The sequence below is a fragment of the Ursus arctos genome, unplaced genomic scaffold, assembly GCF_023065955.2.
Source record: "Ursus arctos isolate Adak ecotype North America unplaced genomic scaffold, UrsArc2.0 scaffold_37, whole genome shotgun sequence".
NCBI lineage: Eukaryota > Metazoa > Chordata > Mammalia > Carnivora > Ursidae > Ursus > Ursus arctos.
The window spans coordinates 17996930-18016850 of NW_026623053.1; the positions used below are offsets into that span (position 1 = coordinate 17996930).

The window sequence follows — 19921 nt, forward strand, 5'->3', positions numbered from 1 at the left end:
CATGCATAAGCACTGTAGTTTTTGCTGTTTTGGTTTTTAAACTTTGTACGATGATTTCATTCATATGTGGGTTTTAAGAAACAAAACAAATGAACATAGGGGAAGGGAAGGAAAAATAAAACAAGGTAAAAACAGAGAGGGAGGAAAACCATAAGAGACCCTTAACTATAGGAAACACAACTGAGGGTTGTTGGAGGGGAGGTGGGTGGGGGGATGGGGTGAATGGGTGATGGGCATTAAGGAGGGCACTTGATATAATGAGCACTGGGTGTTATATACAACTGATGAATCACTAAATTCTACCCCTGAAACTAATAATACATTATATGTTAACTAAATTGAATTTAAATAAAAAATTAAAAAATTAAACCTCATATGAATGGAATAGTAGAGTGTATACTCCTTATGTTGGGCATATTAGCTCACAGAGACTCACCTATGTTGTTTCCCACAGATGAAGGTTATTCACATCCTTTATTGCATTTTATGAATATACCACAATTAATTTATGCACCCTACTTTTGATGGACATTTGGATATTTACCAGTTTTTAGCTATTATGAATGAAACTGCTATGAATATTGGTGTACGTGTTTCTTGGTGCATGTTTACATGCATTTCTATTGGGAGTAGAATTGCTGGGTCATAGAGTATGTGTGTATTCAACTTTAGCAGATAATGCCAACCAATTATTGCTTCTAATAACCTTTCTTATCTTGGACATCAAAAACTCTGAATATGATGAATCCAGGATTTTAATAGGAACTCTCCAGAAGTCTGAATCTCATGCCTCCAGCATTACTCGTTTAAATGTATAAAGAACATGAGTGCCAAGTAAGCAGTTGGTTTAATGGGCCAAAAAACGGCCCATCTAGGAGACTCCAGGCCGGGAAGCTCTTTGGGACCAGCAAGTTCACAGCCAGAAAGCTTGAGTTTTGGCATCTGGTCCAAGACGGCCTTGCAGCTGGCTCCGCGAGTCAGGAACGCGCGGGCGGGGATCCACAGCGCGGAGGGATCCACAGGAGCCAGAGCCTGGGCGCAGGGCGGAGGAGGACGCGCTGCTTGTTGCCGAGCAACGGAGCGCGTTCTTCCTCCCAGTAGAGCCTGTCCGAGCCCACCGGCCGCTCGGCCCCAGGAAGGCGGGTAGGATACGCCGCTGGGCCGCGGCACTGTCAACCTTCCCGCCACCTGAATGGGAGCAGAGGCGTCCCCGCAGGCGGGTGAGAGGCGGACGGGGGCCCTGGTGACTTCGTCTGGGAGGCTGTGGGAAGTAGAGGCTGCGATATTTGGGCGGAGCAATCGGCGTCTCCGGTTCTGCCTCTTTAATCCACACTCATCTGTGAGAAAATCAGTGTAGAAAATAGGGCTAGGGTGGGAGAAGGGGTTGGGGCTGGAGTAGGGGCTGGCATGCCCTCGGGAAGAGTGAAAACCTGGTGGAACGGAAAGATAGGTAGGTTGTGGGGAGAGGAAAAGGAGTTAGGAAGGCAAAAGACAGGAAGGAATCAGAGGGAATGTGGCGAGGGAGAAAGGTCACCATGGAGGGAATTTAATCTCCAACTGTCTGACCTTTCCTGGTATCCATTGACAGGGGCTGGTTGTTTTGGGCAAACCTTACACACCATTAGGTGATCTCCCCCACTGAGGTCAGTGTGTCTAATTTTGGAATAGGAAGCTGTTTCCTGAGTGTGGCCCAAAAACTCTTTAGTGGGCAGTGGGATACCGGAGGCAAGGCAAGGATTATCTAGCATCCAAGGCCACAGATCCACAGTGGAGCTATTGCAAGCTACCATTGCAAGCGTTTAAAGGAGTTCAGTAGTTCTTTTTATTATTCAACATTCAAACATAAAATCTCAACAAATTGTTTTTTTCCCCTGTTTACAGCTTTATAAAGGTATAATCTATATTCCATAAACTGCACAGAACATACAGATTAGTAGTATAATGTATTGCAATATAATGTACAGGTGTACAATTTGATAAGTTTTGACGGATGGATACACCTTTGAAACAATTACTGCAGTCAAGATAACTGAACCTTTTTTTCCCCCAAGTTTTTATTTAAATTCCTGATAACTGACCCTTTTCATTCCTCTGCTCCCTTTGGTATCCACCCGTTCTCACATGCTCCCACTGCCCCCACCCAACCACTGATCTGTACCGCCATCTTAACAATGCTGTCTTCTAGTTGGTGAACATGGTTTGGAATTTTATGTAGGTCTTTAATTTCTCTTAGCAACGTTTTGTAATTTTCAGTGTAGCGATTTTGGACATCTTTCGTTGGATTCATTCTCAAGTATTTTATGTCTTTTTGGGAATTATTTTCCAAATGTTTGTTACTAGCATATTAAGATACGGCTGATTTTGTATATTAACTTATATCGTACAACCGTGATAAGTCACTTGTAGGCAACTAGGAATCGTTTTGTAGATTCCTTGGAGTTTTTGACGTAAAAATCATGTCACTGCAAATAGGAACAGTTTTACTTTTTCCTTTCCAATCTATTCCTTTTATTTCTTTTCCTCGCTGTATTGCAATGGCTAGAACCTCCAGTACAATGTTGAATATATGTGGTAAGGGTTGAGGCATTTTTAATATTTTGTTAATGGATATAAAGGTGTCCACCTACTTGCTTTCATAAACAACGTTGCAATGAACAATGTTAAAAAAAAAAAGAGTTAGGGCACTTTTGCCTAGTTTTCCATTTTAGCGGGAAAGCAAAAATATAATGTTAGCTGTAGGTTTTTTGTAAACCTCTCAATCAGATTGATGTTCCCTATGAAGCATATTTGCATAGTTATTTCTTTATTATTATCATGAATGGGTGTTGGATTTTGTCAAATGATTTTCTACTATCCATTGAAACGATCATATGTTTTCTTCTATTTTCTGTTCACGCTATGAACTATATTGACTTTCAAATGTTAAATCAATTTTTCAACCCTGGGATAAACTCTATATGATCAGAATATATTATACTTTTAAAAATATATTTTTGGATTTGATATACTAATATTTAATTAAAGATTTCTAGATCTATATTCATGAGGGATATTGGTAACATAATTTCTCTTTTAAAAAATGCCTTTGTGAGGTTTGGTATTATGGTTATATATAAGTCTCAGAAAATGAGTTCCTTCCTCTCCTATTTTCTGAAAATATTTGTGTAAGTTTATTGCTATTTCTTTCTGGACTGCTTGAGAACCATCTGTGCCTGGAAGTGTCTTTGTGGTAAGATTTTTGGTAATAAATAAGCTTATTTAACATAAGACTATTAAGATTTTCTGTTTCTTATGTTAATTTTGGTAAATCAAACATTTCAGGGATTTGACCATTTTATCTAAATTGTTGGATTTGTTGCTATAAAGTTGTTTGTTGTATTTTCTTATTATCCTTTAATGTCTTTAGGATCTGTAGTGAAAAGCACTTTTTTATTCCTGATATTGCTGATTTTATTTTCTTAAACAGTCTAGGGAGGGGTTTTAAGAATTTTGTTGATGTTATTAAGGAACCAGCTCTTGGCTTTTAATTTTCTCAATTATCTTTCTGTTTTCTGTTTGATTGATTTATGTCCTTATATCTTTCTGTTTACCTTGGGTATACTTCACTCCTCTTTTTCTAGATTCTTAAGGTAGAACCTTAGGTTATTGATTTTAGACCTTCGCTTTGATTTAAGCACTTAAACGCTGTACTGTTCCTTTTAGTCACTACTTTAGCTGCGTCCCACACATTTTGATATGTTGTGTTTTCATTATTATTTAGTCTAAAATATTTTCTAAGATTTAATATTTTTCGTATTCCATTTTACTTTCTATTGATTTCTTTGTATTGCTTTAAAAAACTGTTTCTCTAGGAATTATAATATACATTCTTAATATTTCACAGTCTGGAGTTAATATCAAACTAGTTCACATAAAATGCAGGACCCTTACAACCATAGTTAAGTCTTTTTGGTTCTTGTCATATGTGTTGCATCCATGCTTACAAACACCCCACAAGACAATGTGATTTTCATACAATTAAAAAAAAAAAAAGACTAAAAAATGGTATTTTAAACTTACCCAGATGCTTGTCATTTCTAATCTTCATTCATTCCTAAAGATTCAGATTTTCCTCTTGAATAATTTCCCATCAGTCTGAAGAAATTTCTTCATTATTTCTTATAATTTTCTAGTCTGCTGGCGAGCAGTTCTTTTAGTTTTCCTGCATCTGAATATGTCTTCATATTGCTTTCATTTTTAAAAGAATATGCTTGCTAGATACAGAATTCTGTGTTGACAGTTCTTCGCTTTTTTAGCATATTACAAATCTTGTTTCACTATCTTTTGGTTTCAGTGGTTTTTAATGGGAAGTTTTTGTCATTTGAATTGCTTCCCTATAAATAACATGTTGTTTTCTCTGTCTGCTCTCAGTATTTTATCTTTGTCTTTGATTTCCAGTAGCTTACATATGGTTTTCTTTGGCTTTATCCTGCTTGGAATGTACTGGGTTTCATAATTCTATAGATTTAGGTATTTTTTTCAGATTTGAGAGGTTTTCAGACATTATTTATTTAAGTATTTTTTCGCCCCATTCTCCCCTCTCCTTTTAGGACACTGCTTACCCATATGTTAGAACTTGTGATACTGTGGGACACCTGGGTGGCACAGCGGTTAAGCGTCTGCCTTCGGCTCAGGGCGTGATCCCGGCATTATGGGATCGAGCCCCACATCAGGCTCCTCCACTATGAGCCTGCTTCTTCCTCTCCCACTCCCCCTGCTTGTGTTCCCTCTCTCGCTGGCTGTCTCTATCTCTGTCAAATAAATAAATAAAATCTTAAAAAAAAAAAAAAAGAACTTGTGATACTGCTTCATGAGGCTCTGAGGGTGTTTTCTGCACCCCCCCAACTTTGTTCTTTCTCTTTTAAATATTGGATAAATCTGTTGATTTATCTTCCAATTCACTGGCTCTTTTCTCTGACTTCTCCATTCTGTTCAATTTTTATTGAAAGTATTGTATTTTTCAGATATAAAATTTCTATTTCTTTATTTTTATTTCTATCCTTTTTCTATCTTTTTATTCATCATTAATATATCTCCCTTTGCTTCATTGAACATAGTGATAACAGATGCTTTAAAGGCCTTGTTTAATAATTTCAACGTCTGTGTCGTCTCTGGACTGGCATCTGTTCATTATGTTTGCCCTTGAGAGTGGGTCACATTTTCCTGGATCTTTTTATGTTGAGTAATTATTTTTCTTATTATATCCTGGACGTTGTTAATGTTTTGTTGTGTAGACTCTGGATTTTGTTATATGCCTCTGAAGAATGTTGATGTTTTTCATTTGTCTGGCAATTCACCAGGTTACACTCACTGTAAGCTCTATCTCACACTCTATGATTGGAAGTAAGTTCAGCTAAATCTCACTTTAGCTCTTTAAGCTGTCGTTGTGCTGCTTTGAGTTTGTCCTACATATGCACACTTCAGAGGTCAGTCTAGATTGTGTGGGGTTTAGATCCAGAATTAGGGGATTACCTTCTCTGGTTCTCTCTCCTTTGGGATTTGTTTCTCACTCCTCAGTGATGCTTATTGCCAGGGGTCTTTTCTTTGATTTTTTTGGCCAGAAGAATGAAGGGCTTTCTATCAAAGTTTTTGTCACCTGCACTATACCATTCTACAGTATGGATGGTATTCAGGGAAAGGCCACAATAAACCTGGAAACTCGCCTCCAAACCAGTGTTTCTACAAGTGTCTACTCTCCTCCACAATCTGCCCACTTTTATTTACTTCTAAGAATCCTCAGGTATTTGTTTTTCATATTTTACCCAGAGTTTATCAACTGTTATTAGTGGGGGATTTTCTATGGATGTGGATGTGGAACTCCAACAAATTACTTTTGAAATTGAGAGCATGCAACATTTACCATGTCAAAACCATGATGATAATAATAATAAAACTCTTATATTTTTCTATTTTGGCTATTTAAGCAAATTAGATGAAGGAAGTTCAAGAAGGAAAGACAGAACATGGGGAGAAGGAGGAGGCAGGGAGATGTTTTATTGTTTCATTGCCTGGTATGTGTTCGTTTGTATGTATATAGGCTGTGGGCATATTCTAGGTACTGGTTTTAACAGTAGAATAAGTTTGTAGAGTCTTGAAATTTCTATGGGCTTCTCAATACTTTAGAAAAAAGCCTTTTTGTGAGCTTGAAAACAGATTTTCTCTATTTTCTATATCATTTTTAACCAGCACAATGTAAGTATGAGTCACTATTATTGATATTATTAAGATTAAAGATAGCAAAACAAATATTACAGAAAGTATCAAAACATAGAAAAAAATACCATTCTCTCATTCTCTTAACAAAGTTATTAAAATGATCATTTATTTTCTACTAAGCTTCATAAATTATAATCAGTGCAAAAACAGATCTCACTTCTACCGCTGCTACTTCAAAAACAAGTATTGTTTTCAGAATATTTTTATTTTCCTTGCAATGTGAAGATTTTACCAGATGTGATAGACTTTCTTTGGACTTAGATATTTCTTCTGGAACTTTCCTGTGCATTGGAAGTTGATGTTGATATGAAATTTAGGAAGCGAATTGAGAGGATATATGGCCATGGACCCAAGAGAACCTAAATCTTGTCTTTACTATGTCATCCTTCCCATTGAGGTGTCCATGACTATATGTAGATGAGGTCAAGACCTCCATATAACCAGCTGGTGCTTTGGCTCTATTCTCGATAAAATAATCTGATGAACTAGGCCTAACATATGAAGGATTCCTTTCCCTGTGTGAGGTGATTCCATGTAGTTTATCTGGTGGTCTGCTTTGTTTATTTCTACCTTAGTTGAAGTCTAGAGTGGAGTATAGATATTCTGTTCCAATAGGAGGAACAGCCACAGCTGCAAGAACCAGAGAGCAACCTGCCCCAGAATCTAGAGAATTCATTATTTGCTCTCTTTGGGCTTCTAGCCCTTTGTGGTTGGAGAGCTTGATTCTCATGTCTGAGCACATCTTGTAGGAGAAGTGAGAAGGCTGGATCTTGGCCTTTCTGACTACTTAAATGTTAAGGCACTGAACCTCCTGGGAGAGGAAAAAGAAAAAGGCTCGAGTTCCAATAATTGGGAAAGAAGCAGAGAGTGAAATTACTGCTCAGGTTATAAAGATTTCAAGCATGTTCTGTCCCATTTTAAAGTGTAAAGTAAACTTAAGCTGGATTGTGAGCAGCAGGCTTGACACCTTAATACTTTTGGGGACAGCTACATTATTTTTCCTTAAGAATACCCACACCATGGGGCGCCTGGGTGGCTCAGTCGTTAAGCATCTGCCTTTGGCTCAGATCATGATCCCAACATTCTGGGATCGAGCCCCGCTTGGACGCTTGGAAGCCTGCTTCTCCCTCTCCCATTTCCCCTGCTTGTGTTCCCGCTCTCCCTGACTCTCTCTCTGTCAAATAAATAAATAAAATCTTAAAAAAAAAAAAAAAAAAAAAAAAAGAATACCCACACCGGAACTAGTCTCTTTCTTTTAATAAATTGCTACCAAAAAAAGAGAGAGAACATGTTATTTTCCCATGAGATTGGATGTTTAAAAGTCATTTTACATATTTTGTGGTGTTGAGGGGTGGGTGGGGGGAAGAAAGGCACCAAGCTTTGGTGGACTGCCCCATTTAGCATTGAGATACCACTTACCTTGAAAACACAATAGAAGTTCCTGTCAAAGTTAGAAGTTCTCTATCCTATTGGTTTTATTTTTATATGTGAAGAGCAACTTTCCTATGAAGAACTCAAGGGAATTTACTGAGAAATGTTAAACAATGAACACTTGATAAACTTCACTAGCAAACCGAGAGCCTGAGAGAAGTTGGGATGGGAATACAAAGCAGGAACTAAGAAACAAAAGGGAAGTGCAGTTGGGAGAGTCAAGTCAGATTCTCATCAGGTGTCAATGTGCTTCTGTTCTGTGCTCTCTTCCAGTTACAGCCTTTGTAGGAAGAAATGCAGATGGTGTCAGTGTGAGCATATTACCACCTGTGCAAACAATAATAGCCAAAACACTATGAGGAGGATGTTTTATAAAAAGGGAAACTTCCTTAAGGGTTTTAGAAATCATTTCTAAAATTCATATACTGTGGTGCAAAAAAGAGCCAACAGCATATTATTTTCACTTTTTAATATGAAATTTGGTTATGGATAGAACTGAACTCTTCAAGGTCTAGGCACTGGTGGAGATGGGTAGAAAAAGAAAGCCTATTGATTCCTAGGTGAGAGCTCTGCCATGTAACAGGGTCTTTTGTTTTAGAATCACCAGCAGATACTAGAGATTAAAAGCAATATGACTATATTGAGAGGCTAAATAGGATGTTTTGTTCATATTGCCCATACTCAATGGTAAATGAATAAATCTAATTATAAAGGTAACTTTTTTAATGAATTAATATAAGTCCAAAACCAAGAATGTGGATAAGATGATAAGCAAAGAAATGCAAAGTGAAATACAATTTTTTCCACATTTAAGTCTTAAATCCATCTTATTTGGGTATATGGTGTAAAATGAGGTATAATCTCCCCCCCCCAACAATCAACCAATTGTCTCAGCACAACTTATTGAATACTTCGTATTGCCAATTTAACAGTCTTTACAACATAACTCACAGTATTTTTTATTCTTTTGCTCAGTGTACATGATGATTCTAGCGGTAGTATAGCCGTTTTAATTCTTATATCTGTATACGTTTTATTTATCTTGGTAGACAAATGCTCCCTCATTTCCCTTTTTCAAAATTTTGCCTACTCTATCCTGTTTATTATTTAAAATGAGTCCAGAATTACTTTTCAGAGTTCAAAAGTATAATTTTTAGATTTTGATTATGATGGCATTAAACCAATACAGTATTTTGGAAAGATCTTATGTAATTACAATATTTGATTTTTTTCACTATTTAGTCACATCTTTCTTATGTCCTTCAGTAAAATTGTAAAACTATTCAGTTTCAGTACATTTCTTGTTATGTTTATTGCTAGATACTTATTCTTTTAAAAAATTATAAATGGAATTTTATCACATGTGTTTTTGCATGGATCGTTTTGGTATAAAGGAAGTTATTGGTTTTTGTATAAAATTAAAAAAATTCAAGTGCCTTGCAGAAATCTATTAGAATTCTGCATAGTTCTTTGGTTTCGATCTTCTAGGTAGATAATCATATTTGCAAATATGATGATATTGCAGAGGTGTTTCTGCTTTATTATTTTTTTTTTCAAAGAACCTTGGCCTTGGGTTTCCTAAAAGTAAACAAATTGGTTTTTCTAATTCATTATTTTCTGCTTTTATTTTCATCGTTTCACCCTTGTTTCTTAAAACTCCCCTCTTCTTGGCTTCTGTGGAACTCTCCTCCCCATTTTCCTCTCTGTTGCTTCTGCTCACCCCACCCCCCAGAGGTGAGTCCCACCTACCACAGACTCTGTCGCTGGGCCCTTCTCTATTTGTATTTCCTGTTAGCCTGGCTTTTGTGAATGACCTCAGATCTGTCAGGATCTGAAAATCCACTTAAGGATCATAGATGAACTGGTCCTGCTGAATACCAGGGTTTTTTTGTTTTTGTTTTTAAATTATGGTAATAAATACACATAACATAAAATTTACCATTTTAACCATTTTTAAGTGTACAGGTCACTGGAGAACAGAAGCTTTCTTGTGCACTTGGCTATGACCAAAACTTCATCAAGATGATTCAAAGCTCCTGTTTTATGAAGGATCTTTAATTGCTCCCATTTATTCCTTCTCATTGGCCAGATCCTATCAGTTTTACCTTTTATGTCTCTGTTTTCACTCTGCCCCATTACCAAGGCCGGGCCTTATGCTCGGGCTGTGGAGACTCTTACTTGCCTCCCTCCCTTTTTTGGTCCCACTCAGTATCCCCCAAGCACCAGATCCTATCAAGCCACAGTCTATTAAAAGTTTTTGAATGGTTTTCAGTAGTCAAGAGAAAAAGTACAAATATTTGGCATTCGTGGCCTCATGATCTGGCTGCAGCCTACCTTGTTGCTGATCACTTCTCTCTCTTCATACAGTCTGCTCTAGCTCAGGAGACATATTGAGAGAAGTGGGCTGGGTAAGGAATGGAGACACCCAGGACTAGTTGGAGAAGGAAGAGGAAACTGCCATCTTGCCCCAAGAGTAGGGTTTTGGCCCTTCCATTGCCAGAGCCTTCATTTTTTTTCCTCCCTAGAGAACTGCTAATCTGGAATTGTATGTGAAATCTGGGAATTTAAAACTGTTGGTACAAATTAGTATCTTTGAAAAACTTGGAGCAGTTGAAAAATCTGTTCGTGAGCTAGATCCATTGTCACAGTTGATGGCCTCTTCTCTCTTAGCAGGCTTTCTTTAGATTCTCTGTCCCTGTCTCTCTTGTCTGCAGTCGGGACATTACATTGTAGTCTAAAGAAATGTTAAATCCAAGAGCAGTTTCAGAAATTCCCACCGTAAAAAGGTTACCGCCTGAAAGGTTTTCCATGGTTCCGGGGATATGGCCAATAGTTGGATATAAAATGATATAAACTAATACTACCCGCTTGTGCCTCTGGGAGCACACCGAGTTCTGCCTTACGAGGCTTTTTTGAGGGGGACTTGCATTTATTAACGTGAGGTTTGTTATAGATATGTAATATACTGTTGTTATTTCACAGGACAAATTAGTCAAGATGTCCACAGTTTCGAAGCATTTTGGACTGAAATACAAAGAAGAATCGTACATCTTTAAAGAGCTCGAGAAGATTCGCCAGGAAACTAAAAAGGATCTTCTCCGCTTCAAGCAGACGTTGGCCTCCAAGCCGGCTGTGGATGAAGCCCCAGTGTGCTGCCTCCAGGCCCCCGGCCCTGTCGGTCCTGGGGAGAAGGGCGGCGCCGCCTACGATGGACCCCCAAAGCCATCAGGGTCCCCTCGAGCCAAAGGCCCTTGGAGCGCCGCGGCGGCCCTCCTGCAGCAGGCGCCCCGAGGCGCAGCGCGGCCCCCGGCCCCGGGGGAGGCGGCCGCTCCCGGGAAGACCCGGCCGTTTCGCCCCCAGGACTTCTACTTGCGGAGCTCTGCGTTCCTCCGGCACCCGCCCCAGAAAAAGCCTCCGGCCATCGCCTCCGGGGCCGGCACGTCCAGACCCGTAGTCCTGATGCCGCCCCCTGCGGCAAGGGAGAGGCCCGGGGCGCGCCTGGGCCGGAGGAGCCCGCGGCCCACGGGCCCCAAGCCCGTCCTGCACCCGGCCCGGGAGCGCGACGCGAAGCGGGAGCCGGCTCCGCTCGCAGAGGTCCGCCGGCCCAAACCGAGGAAGGGCAGCACCGTTTCCAGCCAGGAGGGCGACGCCGAGGCGGCCGGCCGGCAGAGGAGAGCCAGGAGTCACACCCTCTCCCCGAGCCCGGGCCCAGGCAGCCGGCAGCGCGACGCGCGCGGGTCCGTTTCCCAAAGCCGGCAGGGGAGCGTCCCGCGGGGCGACTCCCGGGAGGGCGCCCCGCAGGCCGCGCAGCCGGTGCGAGCGATCCCGACCTCCATAGAGGAGATCATCGCCTCACTGCAGTCCGAGGCGCAGCTGGCCTCCGACCGGACCATCAGAGAGCTCATACAGAGTGTCCTCGGCCAGAACTACGACTTTAAAATGGAAGTAGGTGAACCAGAAGGAGAGTTAATATTTCTCCTGGTAAATGCAACTTTAGGAAACATTCGTAGCATTTTTGAGTGCGTACGGTGTGTTACAAGCTAGAAAAGCTAGACAAAACACCGGGGTGTTATTCAAGTGCTTTGAATTTGGAATTCTAATTTTTGAATATTCCATCGAGGGGGACTATACACTCTTTCAGTGAAAGAAATTGAGAGGTTATCTCAAAAATTAGCTCAAAGTACATTGGTCGCAGACCTGAGTAATACATCACTGGTAACCTTTCGTTTCAAAGTCTTTGTGACTATTTAGTATTGAAATAACAGAACAGATGTTTTATATGGAAAACTCAGCTCTTTTGTTATAGCTTAGCATTAGCAGTGAATTTTTATACTAAGCAAATCAATCTATTACTACTAAGAAGTTGAATTTGTAGTTCTGTGATATTTTTAGTGAAAATCACTCTCAAAATATATTTTTTAAGATTTTATTTATTTGACAGAGAGAGAGATGAGAGAGAGCAGACGGCAGGGAGGAGGGGCGGGCCAGAGGGAGAGGGAGGAGCAGACTCCCCGCTGAGCAGGGAGCCTCCTGCAGGGCTCCATCCCAGGACCCCAGGATCCTGACCTGAGCCGAAGGCAGATGCTTAACCTGCTGAGCCACCAAGACACCCCTCTCTTAAAATATTTTCCATAAATTTATTCCCTGGGCCTTCCCAGTTATAGAGATTGTAAGTGATTCTCGTGTGCCAAGCAAAATGAGACACAGTTTGTGTGCGTTGTGTCCCAACGGCCTCATCGGGTGGATACCTAGAAAAGTCCCACTTTACATAGGACGTTTCCTAGCTTTAGTGATGTTAAAGGATTGGCTCAGTGTCCCAAACTGAGCAATGGCAGATCCTGACCAGGTGGTCACACCCCAGAGACTGGACTGGAAACATGCTGGAACGGTCCATTTCTTGATTGTGATATGTCCCCAGCAGGGAGCAAAGCTAGATAGGGTCATTGGTTAAGATATTTTGTCCATTATATAGACTTTGCTGTGGCAGGGACATTCAAAACAAAAATAGTAACAAGGGAATGAGTCCCACAGAAAGACAGAGAGAGGGAGGAGGGGAGGAGGAAGGATGGGGGAAGAGTGGAACGAAGGGGAAGAAAAGAGAAAAAGAGAAGTAGTGTTTTTGAGAATGACAGTGAGGATGACTGTAAGAGGGAAGAAGATTCTGTTACTGTTCTTGACTGCGGCACCAAACCTCTTGTTAGTACGCAGAATACTGCTGCCACATTATGTCTTTAAAAATGTTTCAGCCCCAAAATACACTCTAGGTTGTAAGGAATGTGATCATAAAGCCCATTAGGGAATAAAAACATGTAAGGACAAGAGTCCCCAGTGTCGTCTTTGACCTAATGTTTGTCAGCAGAACAGGACAAATGTTTTCAGTTAAGACCCACACCTCCTCATAGTTACTCAACAGATCAGTGTGGCTGCTTTAGGGCTGTTTCAAAATGGGGATTTCTTTTCTTTTCTCTTTTCTTTTCTTTCTTTCTTTCTTTTTATTATGTTCGGTTAGCCACTGTATAGTACATAATTAGTTTTTGATATAGTGTCAATGATTCGTTAGCTGCATATAACACTGTGCTCATCACAGCATGTGCCCTCCTCAATACCCATCGGCCAGCTACCCCTCCCCCAACCCCCTCCCTTCTGAAACCCTCAGTTTGTTTCCCAGAGTCCATAGTCCCTCATGGTTTTTCTCCCTCTCTGATTTCTCCCCCTTCATTTTTCCCTCCCTTTCCCTACAGTCCTCTGTGCTATTCCTTATGTTCCCCATATGAGTAAAACCATATGATAATGGTCTTTCTCTGCTTGACTTATTTCACTTAGCATAATCCCCTCCAGTTCCATCCATGTCGATGCAAATGGTGGGTATTCATCCTTTCTGATGGCTGAGTAATAGTCCATTGTATATATGGACCCCATCTTTATCCATTTGTCTGTTGAAGGGCATCTCAGCTCCTTCCACAGTTTGGCTATTGTGGACATTGCCGCTATGAACATTGGGTGCATGTGGCCCTTCTTTTCACTACATCTGTATCTTTGGGATAAATACCTAGTAGTGCAATGCTGGGTCATAGGGTAGCTCCTTTTTTAACATCTTGAGGAACCTCCACACTGTTTTCCAGAGTGGCTGCACCAGCTTGCATTCCCACCAGCAGTTTGAGAAGATTCCCCTTTGTCCACATCCTTGCCAACATTTGTTATTTGCTGTCTTGTTAATTTTTACCATTCTAACTGTAAGGTGGTATCTCATTGTGGTTTTGATTTGTATTTCCCTGATGGCTAGTGATGTTGAGTATTTTTTCATGCGTCTGTTAGCCATTTGTATGTCTTCTTTGAAGAAGTGTCTGTTCATATCTTCTGCCCATTTTTTTGACTGGATTATTTGTTTTTTGGTTGTTGAGTTTGAGAAGTTCTTTATAGATCTTGGATACCAGCCCTTATCTGTAATGTCAGTTGCAAATATCTTCTCCCATTCCATAGGTTGCCTCTTGGTTTTGTTGACTGTTTCCTCTCCTGTGCAGAAGCTTTTTACCTTCATGAAGTTTAAAAATGGGCATTTCTATTTAGGTTTGTGTTGGTCTCACAGAAAACAGAATCAGGGATGTGTACTGGCTAGCCTTAATAGAGAGAACAAAGGTCTCAGTGCCTGCCCCTGTACAAAGTAACTCTGTAACATAGTCAAGGTACTTGACAGGAAGAGGGGCCCATATTAGAAACTGGCCCAGAGTCCTGCACAGTTGGGAAAAGTTACATTTTTCAGAGCAAGGGCCTTAAGAGAGGACTGCCCTTGCTCTGAAACCCATTTTGAAGGGTTCAAGTAGAATAAGACATAAGAAGAAAGAATGTCTAGTGAGGACTGAATACCAGGACAGTGAGTTCTGTTCTTTCCAGCGTTTTGTCTTGTGTATCCTTCTGTGTTGCTTCAGCTACCTGAATTGTTCAACGTAGAAGAGGGGCCCGGAGCATTAGCGTCGGGAGCCGGGGACGCGTGCGCTGTGTTACAGGACTTAGCCTGTATCAAATGGCTTAGTCCACCCCTGCTTTCTATCATATTGATTTTGTGCTTTCATGATTTTTACTGCTTTAGTGATTTCATTCTTCCTTTTTAGATTTTGCCTTTCTCCACCCCAACAATTCCAGAAGACAGAGCTCTGCATTATTTTGAATAAAAGTGCTTTCAAAAGTTTTATCAGGGTAAGAAATGGCTGTGGCTGGCTGGGTAGGTGACAGGTCGTAATAAAAAATGCAGGTGTAAAAGTGGTGTCTACATTATGATTTTAAAAATTCCTAAGATTAGAATAAGAACATTTGTTTGAAACATTTATAATTTAGATAAACATCATCCTTTCCGGGATAAACAAGGAATGAATATGGTTCTTCACTTTAGATATTTTGCCTTGGAGTCGCACAGCATTTCTCAGAGGGAAAGCTGGACGAAAAGACAATCTTGGCTGGGGGTTGTCTTTGTTTAGGGCTTGGGTAAGGCTGTTCCCGACCTAGCATTCAGACTTTCTTTCTTTCTTTTTTTTTTTTTTAAAGATTTTATTTATTTATTTGACAGGATAGAGACAGCCAGCGAGAGAGGGAACACAAACAGGGGGAGTGGGAGAGGAAGAAGCAGGCTCATAGCAGAGGAGCCTGATGTGGGGCTCGATCCCATAACGCCAGGATCACACCCTGAGCCGAAGGCAGACGCTTAACCGCTGTGCCACCCAGGCGCCCCTAGCATTCAGACTTTCAAAACCAATAGGCCAAAAGTCGCACAGAATACCTGAAGATTAAATTTAGCTGTCAAATGTAGGTCAAATGTCTAAACCAGGTTTTCTCATCTTTAACACTACTGACATTTTGAGTTGAATAATTCTTTGTCGTGGGTGGCTCTCCTGTGAATGGTAGGTTGTGGATGCCAGTAGGAAAGTCCTCTTGCTCCCCTTCCTCACCTCCTTGCCCAAGTCATGACAATCAGAATATATATATGTTGCCACATGAGACCCTGGAGAATAGGGCACCCTCCTTCCACACATTGAAAATCACTGGCGTAAACAGTATGAATATACCATGGCAGGAGGAATAGGAATGTTATATGATCCTATGTTTGCTTTACTGAGGAATCAATTACTCACAACATACATTCTAATGATATGAGACTAAAGTTCAGAGACTACCTTCCAGATATTAATAGAGGACGAAGGAGCCAGCCCATCCTTGGTCCTTTCATGTGGAGTTGCTTTTTACCACAAAGCTCAAAAGACAAATGGCTTAGCATGATCTGGATAAGAAAGAATTCATGTTCCAAGATCTTTCATGAGTAAAATGTATAGTTCACAAATGTTACATCATAAAATTTACACCTACTTCCACTTCAGGGAAGATGAAATAGATATACTTTCCCTTGTTTCTTCCATACAACTAAATACACTATATATAAGACAAATATGAGAATACTCCAAAAGGTAGAGAGAGGAAGACAGACTGGCTAGGGACTTTGGGTTTCAAGGAATCACATAGTGATGCTTCCTTCGGCTTTCTTTTTTGCCTCCTATCCTCTAGACTTGGAGACAAAGAAGCTGGCAAACTAGGAATGCCAATGGATGCAGAAAAAGCTCCAGTGAAAGCCGGCTCTCTTTAGCCAAGGGATCAAGAAAGGGGCAGACTAGAAAGACAAAACTTTTAGACAATAACTGTGCTACTCAAGCCAGAAACAACAGAAAAAATAAAATCTCTGGCCCCATTCCCACCCCTACCAGCCATGGCTGAATGGGGATCCTGGACTGTCAGTCTCACCAGGCTGTAACAAATTACCCCAACCTTCTCCCCACTGAGCCAGTGTCAGTGGAAAGTTAAGACTTTCAACACTGCTCAGCAGGAAAGAGGCTACCTTTCCACTATCCCTGTGTCACTGGAGACTATGTGGGGAATAGTAATGCGATACCCCTCTCCCTTACAACTAGGATGGTGTCAGTAGGGGCATAGTGGGAACCAGAACTCCTACTCCCACTCAGCAATAACAAGGAAATTCCCACCCCTGGTGTCAACAGAGACCAAGTTGGAACCTGGACTACTACCCCTGCCTGGCAGTAATGCCCTCCCCCAGCTACCCCTACTAGAGTAATGCCATAGGAAGCCAGCTAAAATAGGAAGTTTAAGTGAGATCCAGACTCTCATAATACCCAAATGTCTAGGTTTCAGTGGAAAATCATTTGTCATACTAAGAACCAGGAATATCTTGACTTGAAAGAAAAAAAATAATTAATAGATGCCAGCATTGAAATGGTGGAGATGTTAGAATTATCTGACAAAGATTTTAAAATGGCCCTCAAAAACAATGCTTCAGTAAGCAATTATGAGCACACTTGAAACAATGAAAAAATAGAGTTAGCATAGAAATAGAAAGTCTCAGTAAAGAAATCAAATATATAAAGAGGAACCAAAGGAAATTTTTAAAGATTTTATTTATTTGAGAGAGAATGAGTGTGTGCACATGAGCTGGGGGTGGGGGTGGCAGAAGGGGAAGGAGAGGAAGAGGAAAAGTATCCCAAACAGACTGTGCACTGAGCATGGAGCCCAACACAGGCCTCGATCCCACAGTGCCAAGATCATGACCTGAGCTGAAACCAAGAGTCAGATGCTCAACTGAAGGAACCACCTAGGTGCCTGATCAAAGGAAATTTTTAGAACTGAAAATACAATAAATGATATAAAACCCCAGTTGATGGCTAAACAGCTGAATGGAGAGGACAGAGGAAAGAAACTGTGAATTTGAAGATGCAACAATATAACTCACTCGATCTGAACAACAGAGAGACAATAGACTGAGAAAAAAATTGTATATAACCTGAGGGACCTATGGGACTATCACAAAAGATCTAACTTTATATCATCAAGGTCCTGGAAGCTGAGTGAACCCCAAACCAAAGAAACCCAAAAGAATTGACACCAAAATATAATAGTCAAAATTCTGAAAATTAAGAAAACAAAGTTTCTAAAGCAGTGATAAACAGTGTGTTACCTATGGAGGAAAACAACTTGAATGACAACGGATTTCACATTAGAAACTATGAAGGCCAGAAGGAACAGGCACAATGTTTTCCAAGTGCTGAAAGAAAAGCACTGTATATCCAGAATTCTGTATCCAGTGAAATTCTTCTTCAGGAATTGAAGGGAAAATCAAGACATTCTTAGAGAATTTGTCAATAGCAATCCTACCTTAAAGAATGGTTAAAATTAATTCTCTAAAAAGAAAGGAAATTAATAGACAAAAGGATACCAGGAAGGAATAACACAATAAACAAAAACTATGGCTAAATACAACAGATTTTCATTCTCCTTTTGAGCTTTCTAAATTGTGTTTGATGGTTGATCCTAAAATTATAACACTGTCTGATGTGGTTCTAAATGTATGTAGAGGAAATTTAATTTAATTTAAGGCAATTATAAACAGGGGAGAATAAGCAGACATAAAGGGAGATAAGTTTCTATGCTTCACTCTAACCAAGAAATGACAATACCAGTAGACTGTGGTTAAGTTATGTATATATAATATAATGCCTAGAGCAGTGACTAAAAAAGCTATACAGATTCACTAAAAAAACACTATAGATAAGTCAAAATAGAATTATAAAAACTGTTAATTCATAGGAAGGCAGGTAAAAAAGAGAAATGAAACAGAAAAAAACTAAAAAGTAAAGTGACAGCTTCAAATTCTAGCATATCAATAACTACATTAAGTATAAACTGTTTAAATACACCAATTGGAAGACAGAGGTTGGCAAGTAATTATATACATAACCCAACTATATATTGTCTGCAAGAAACTTACTTCCAATATAATGATATAGGCAAGTTGAAAAGAAAAGATGGAAGATTATATCATGCACACATTGATTAAAAGAAAGCAGGAGTGGCTATATTAAGTTCAGGTAAAGTGAACTTCAGAACAAAGAAAATTACCGGAGAAAAAGAGGGGATTACAATACAGTAAAAGGGTCAATCCACCAAGAAAACAAAGCAATCCTAAATGTGTACCAAATAATAAAGCTGAAAAATATGTGAAATAAAAACTGAAAGGAGAAATAGGGGAATCTACAATTATAGTTGGAGACTTCAACAGCCTTCTTTTAACAAATTGGTAGAAAAACTAGACAGAAATTCCCCAAGAATATAGAACTCAATGATACCATTACCATCAGGAGCAATCAGTATTTATAGAACACTGCACTCAACAACAACAGAATACACATTCTTGTCAACTGTCCATGGAACACATACTAAGACCGTATCTGGACCATAGAAAGAACTTCAATACATTTAAAAGAACTGAAATCATACAGAGTGTCTTTTCTGACCACAATGGAACAAAACCAGAAATTAATATCAGAACGATAATAGGAAAATCTCCAAACACTTGGAAACCAGAATACAGTTTTAAATAATCCATGGATCAACAAGGAAGTCTCAGGTGAAAAAAAAAAAAAAGACATTGGACTAAGTTAAAATACAAATACATGTCAAAATTTGTGGGACATGGTCAAAGCAGTGCATTTATCCAGTGAAATGAAATGTATATTCAAGTAAAAATCTGAGATGAATGTTTGTAGCAGATTTTATTATTTAATAACCAAAAACTAGGAACAAACCAGATGTCTTTCATGGAGTAAATGGATATATGAATCAGCAATAAAAAGAAATGAAGTACTGATACCTGCAACAATTTGGATGAATCTCCAGAAACTTATGCCAAGGCAACAAACAAACCGACGATAGTCAACGAACAACAGCACACCCCCAAAAAGAAAAACAATCTCTAAACTCTAGATACTGTAAAATTCCATTTATATAACAGTCTTAGAAGGACAACATTGTACGAATGGAGAACAGATTTGTGGTTGCCAGCGGTTAAGGACAGGCTCGGTGCAGGGATGGGTGGAGGAAAGTGTGTGTGGCTTGAGAAAGGCAACATGAGAAATCCTGGTGGTGATGGAAATGCGTGTATCTTGACTGTTTTTGTGTCAGTGTTCTGGTCCTGACACTATATTATAGTTTTGCAACATATTACCATTGGGGCAAGGCAGATGAAGAGTACTTAGGATAATTCTGTGTTATTTGCAACAGTGAATATGAGTCTACAATCATCTCAAAATAAAAACTTTAAAATGTTATCAGATTCTTTATAAAAATGTGTGTTTCTTTTTATCAGTTATAAGAAGAAACACAAGGAAACAATATATTCCCTTCT

The 19921-nt window shown here is 39.7% G+C and overlaps 1 protein-coding gene across 1 annotated transcript in view; it reads left to right on the top strand.

Moving 5' to 3' along the window:
* The window catches only part of TTC6 (tetratricopeptide repeat domain 6), a 190640-nt gene that overhangs the window by 847 nt on the left and 169872 nt on the right, over window positions 1-19921 (top strand). Inside the window, exon 2 of the mRNA XM_057306418.1 lies at window positions 10669-11631. Within this exon, the coding sequence (XP_057162401.1) occupies window positions 10684-11631 (948 nt within the window). The 5' untranslated portion in view covers window positions 10669-10683. The remainder of the gene's footprint in view (window positions 1-10668; window positions 11632-19921) is intronic.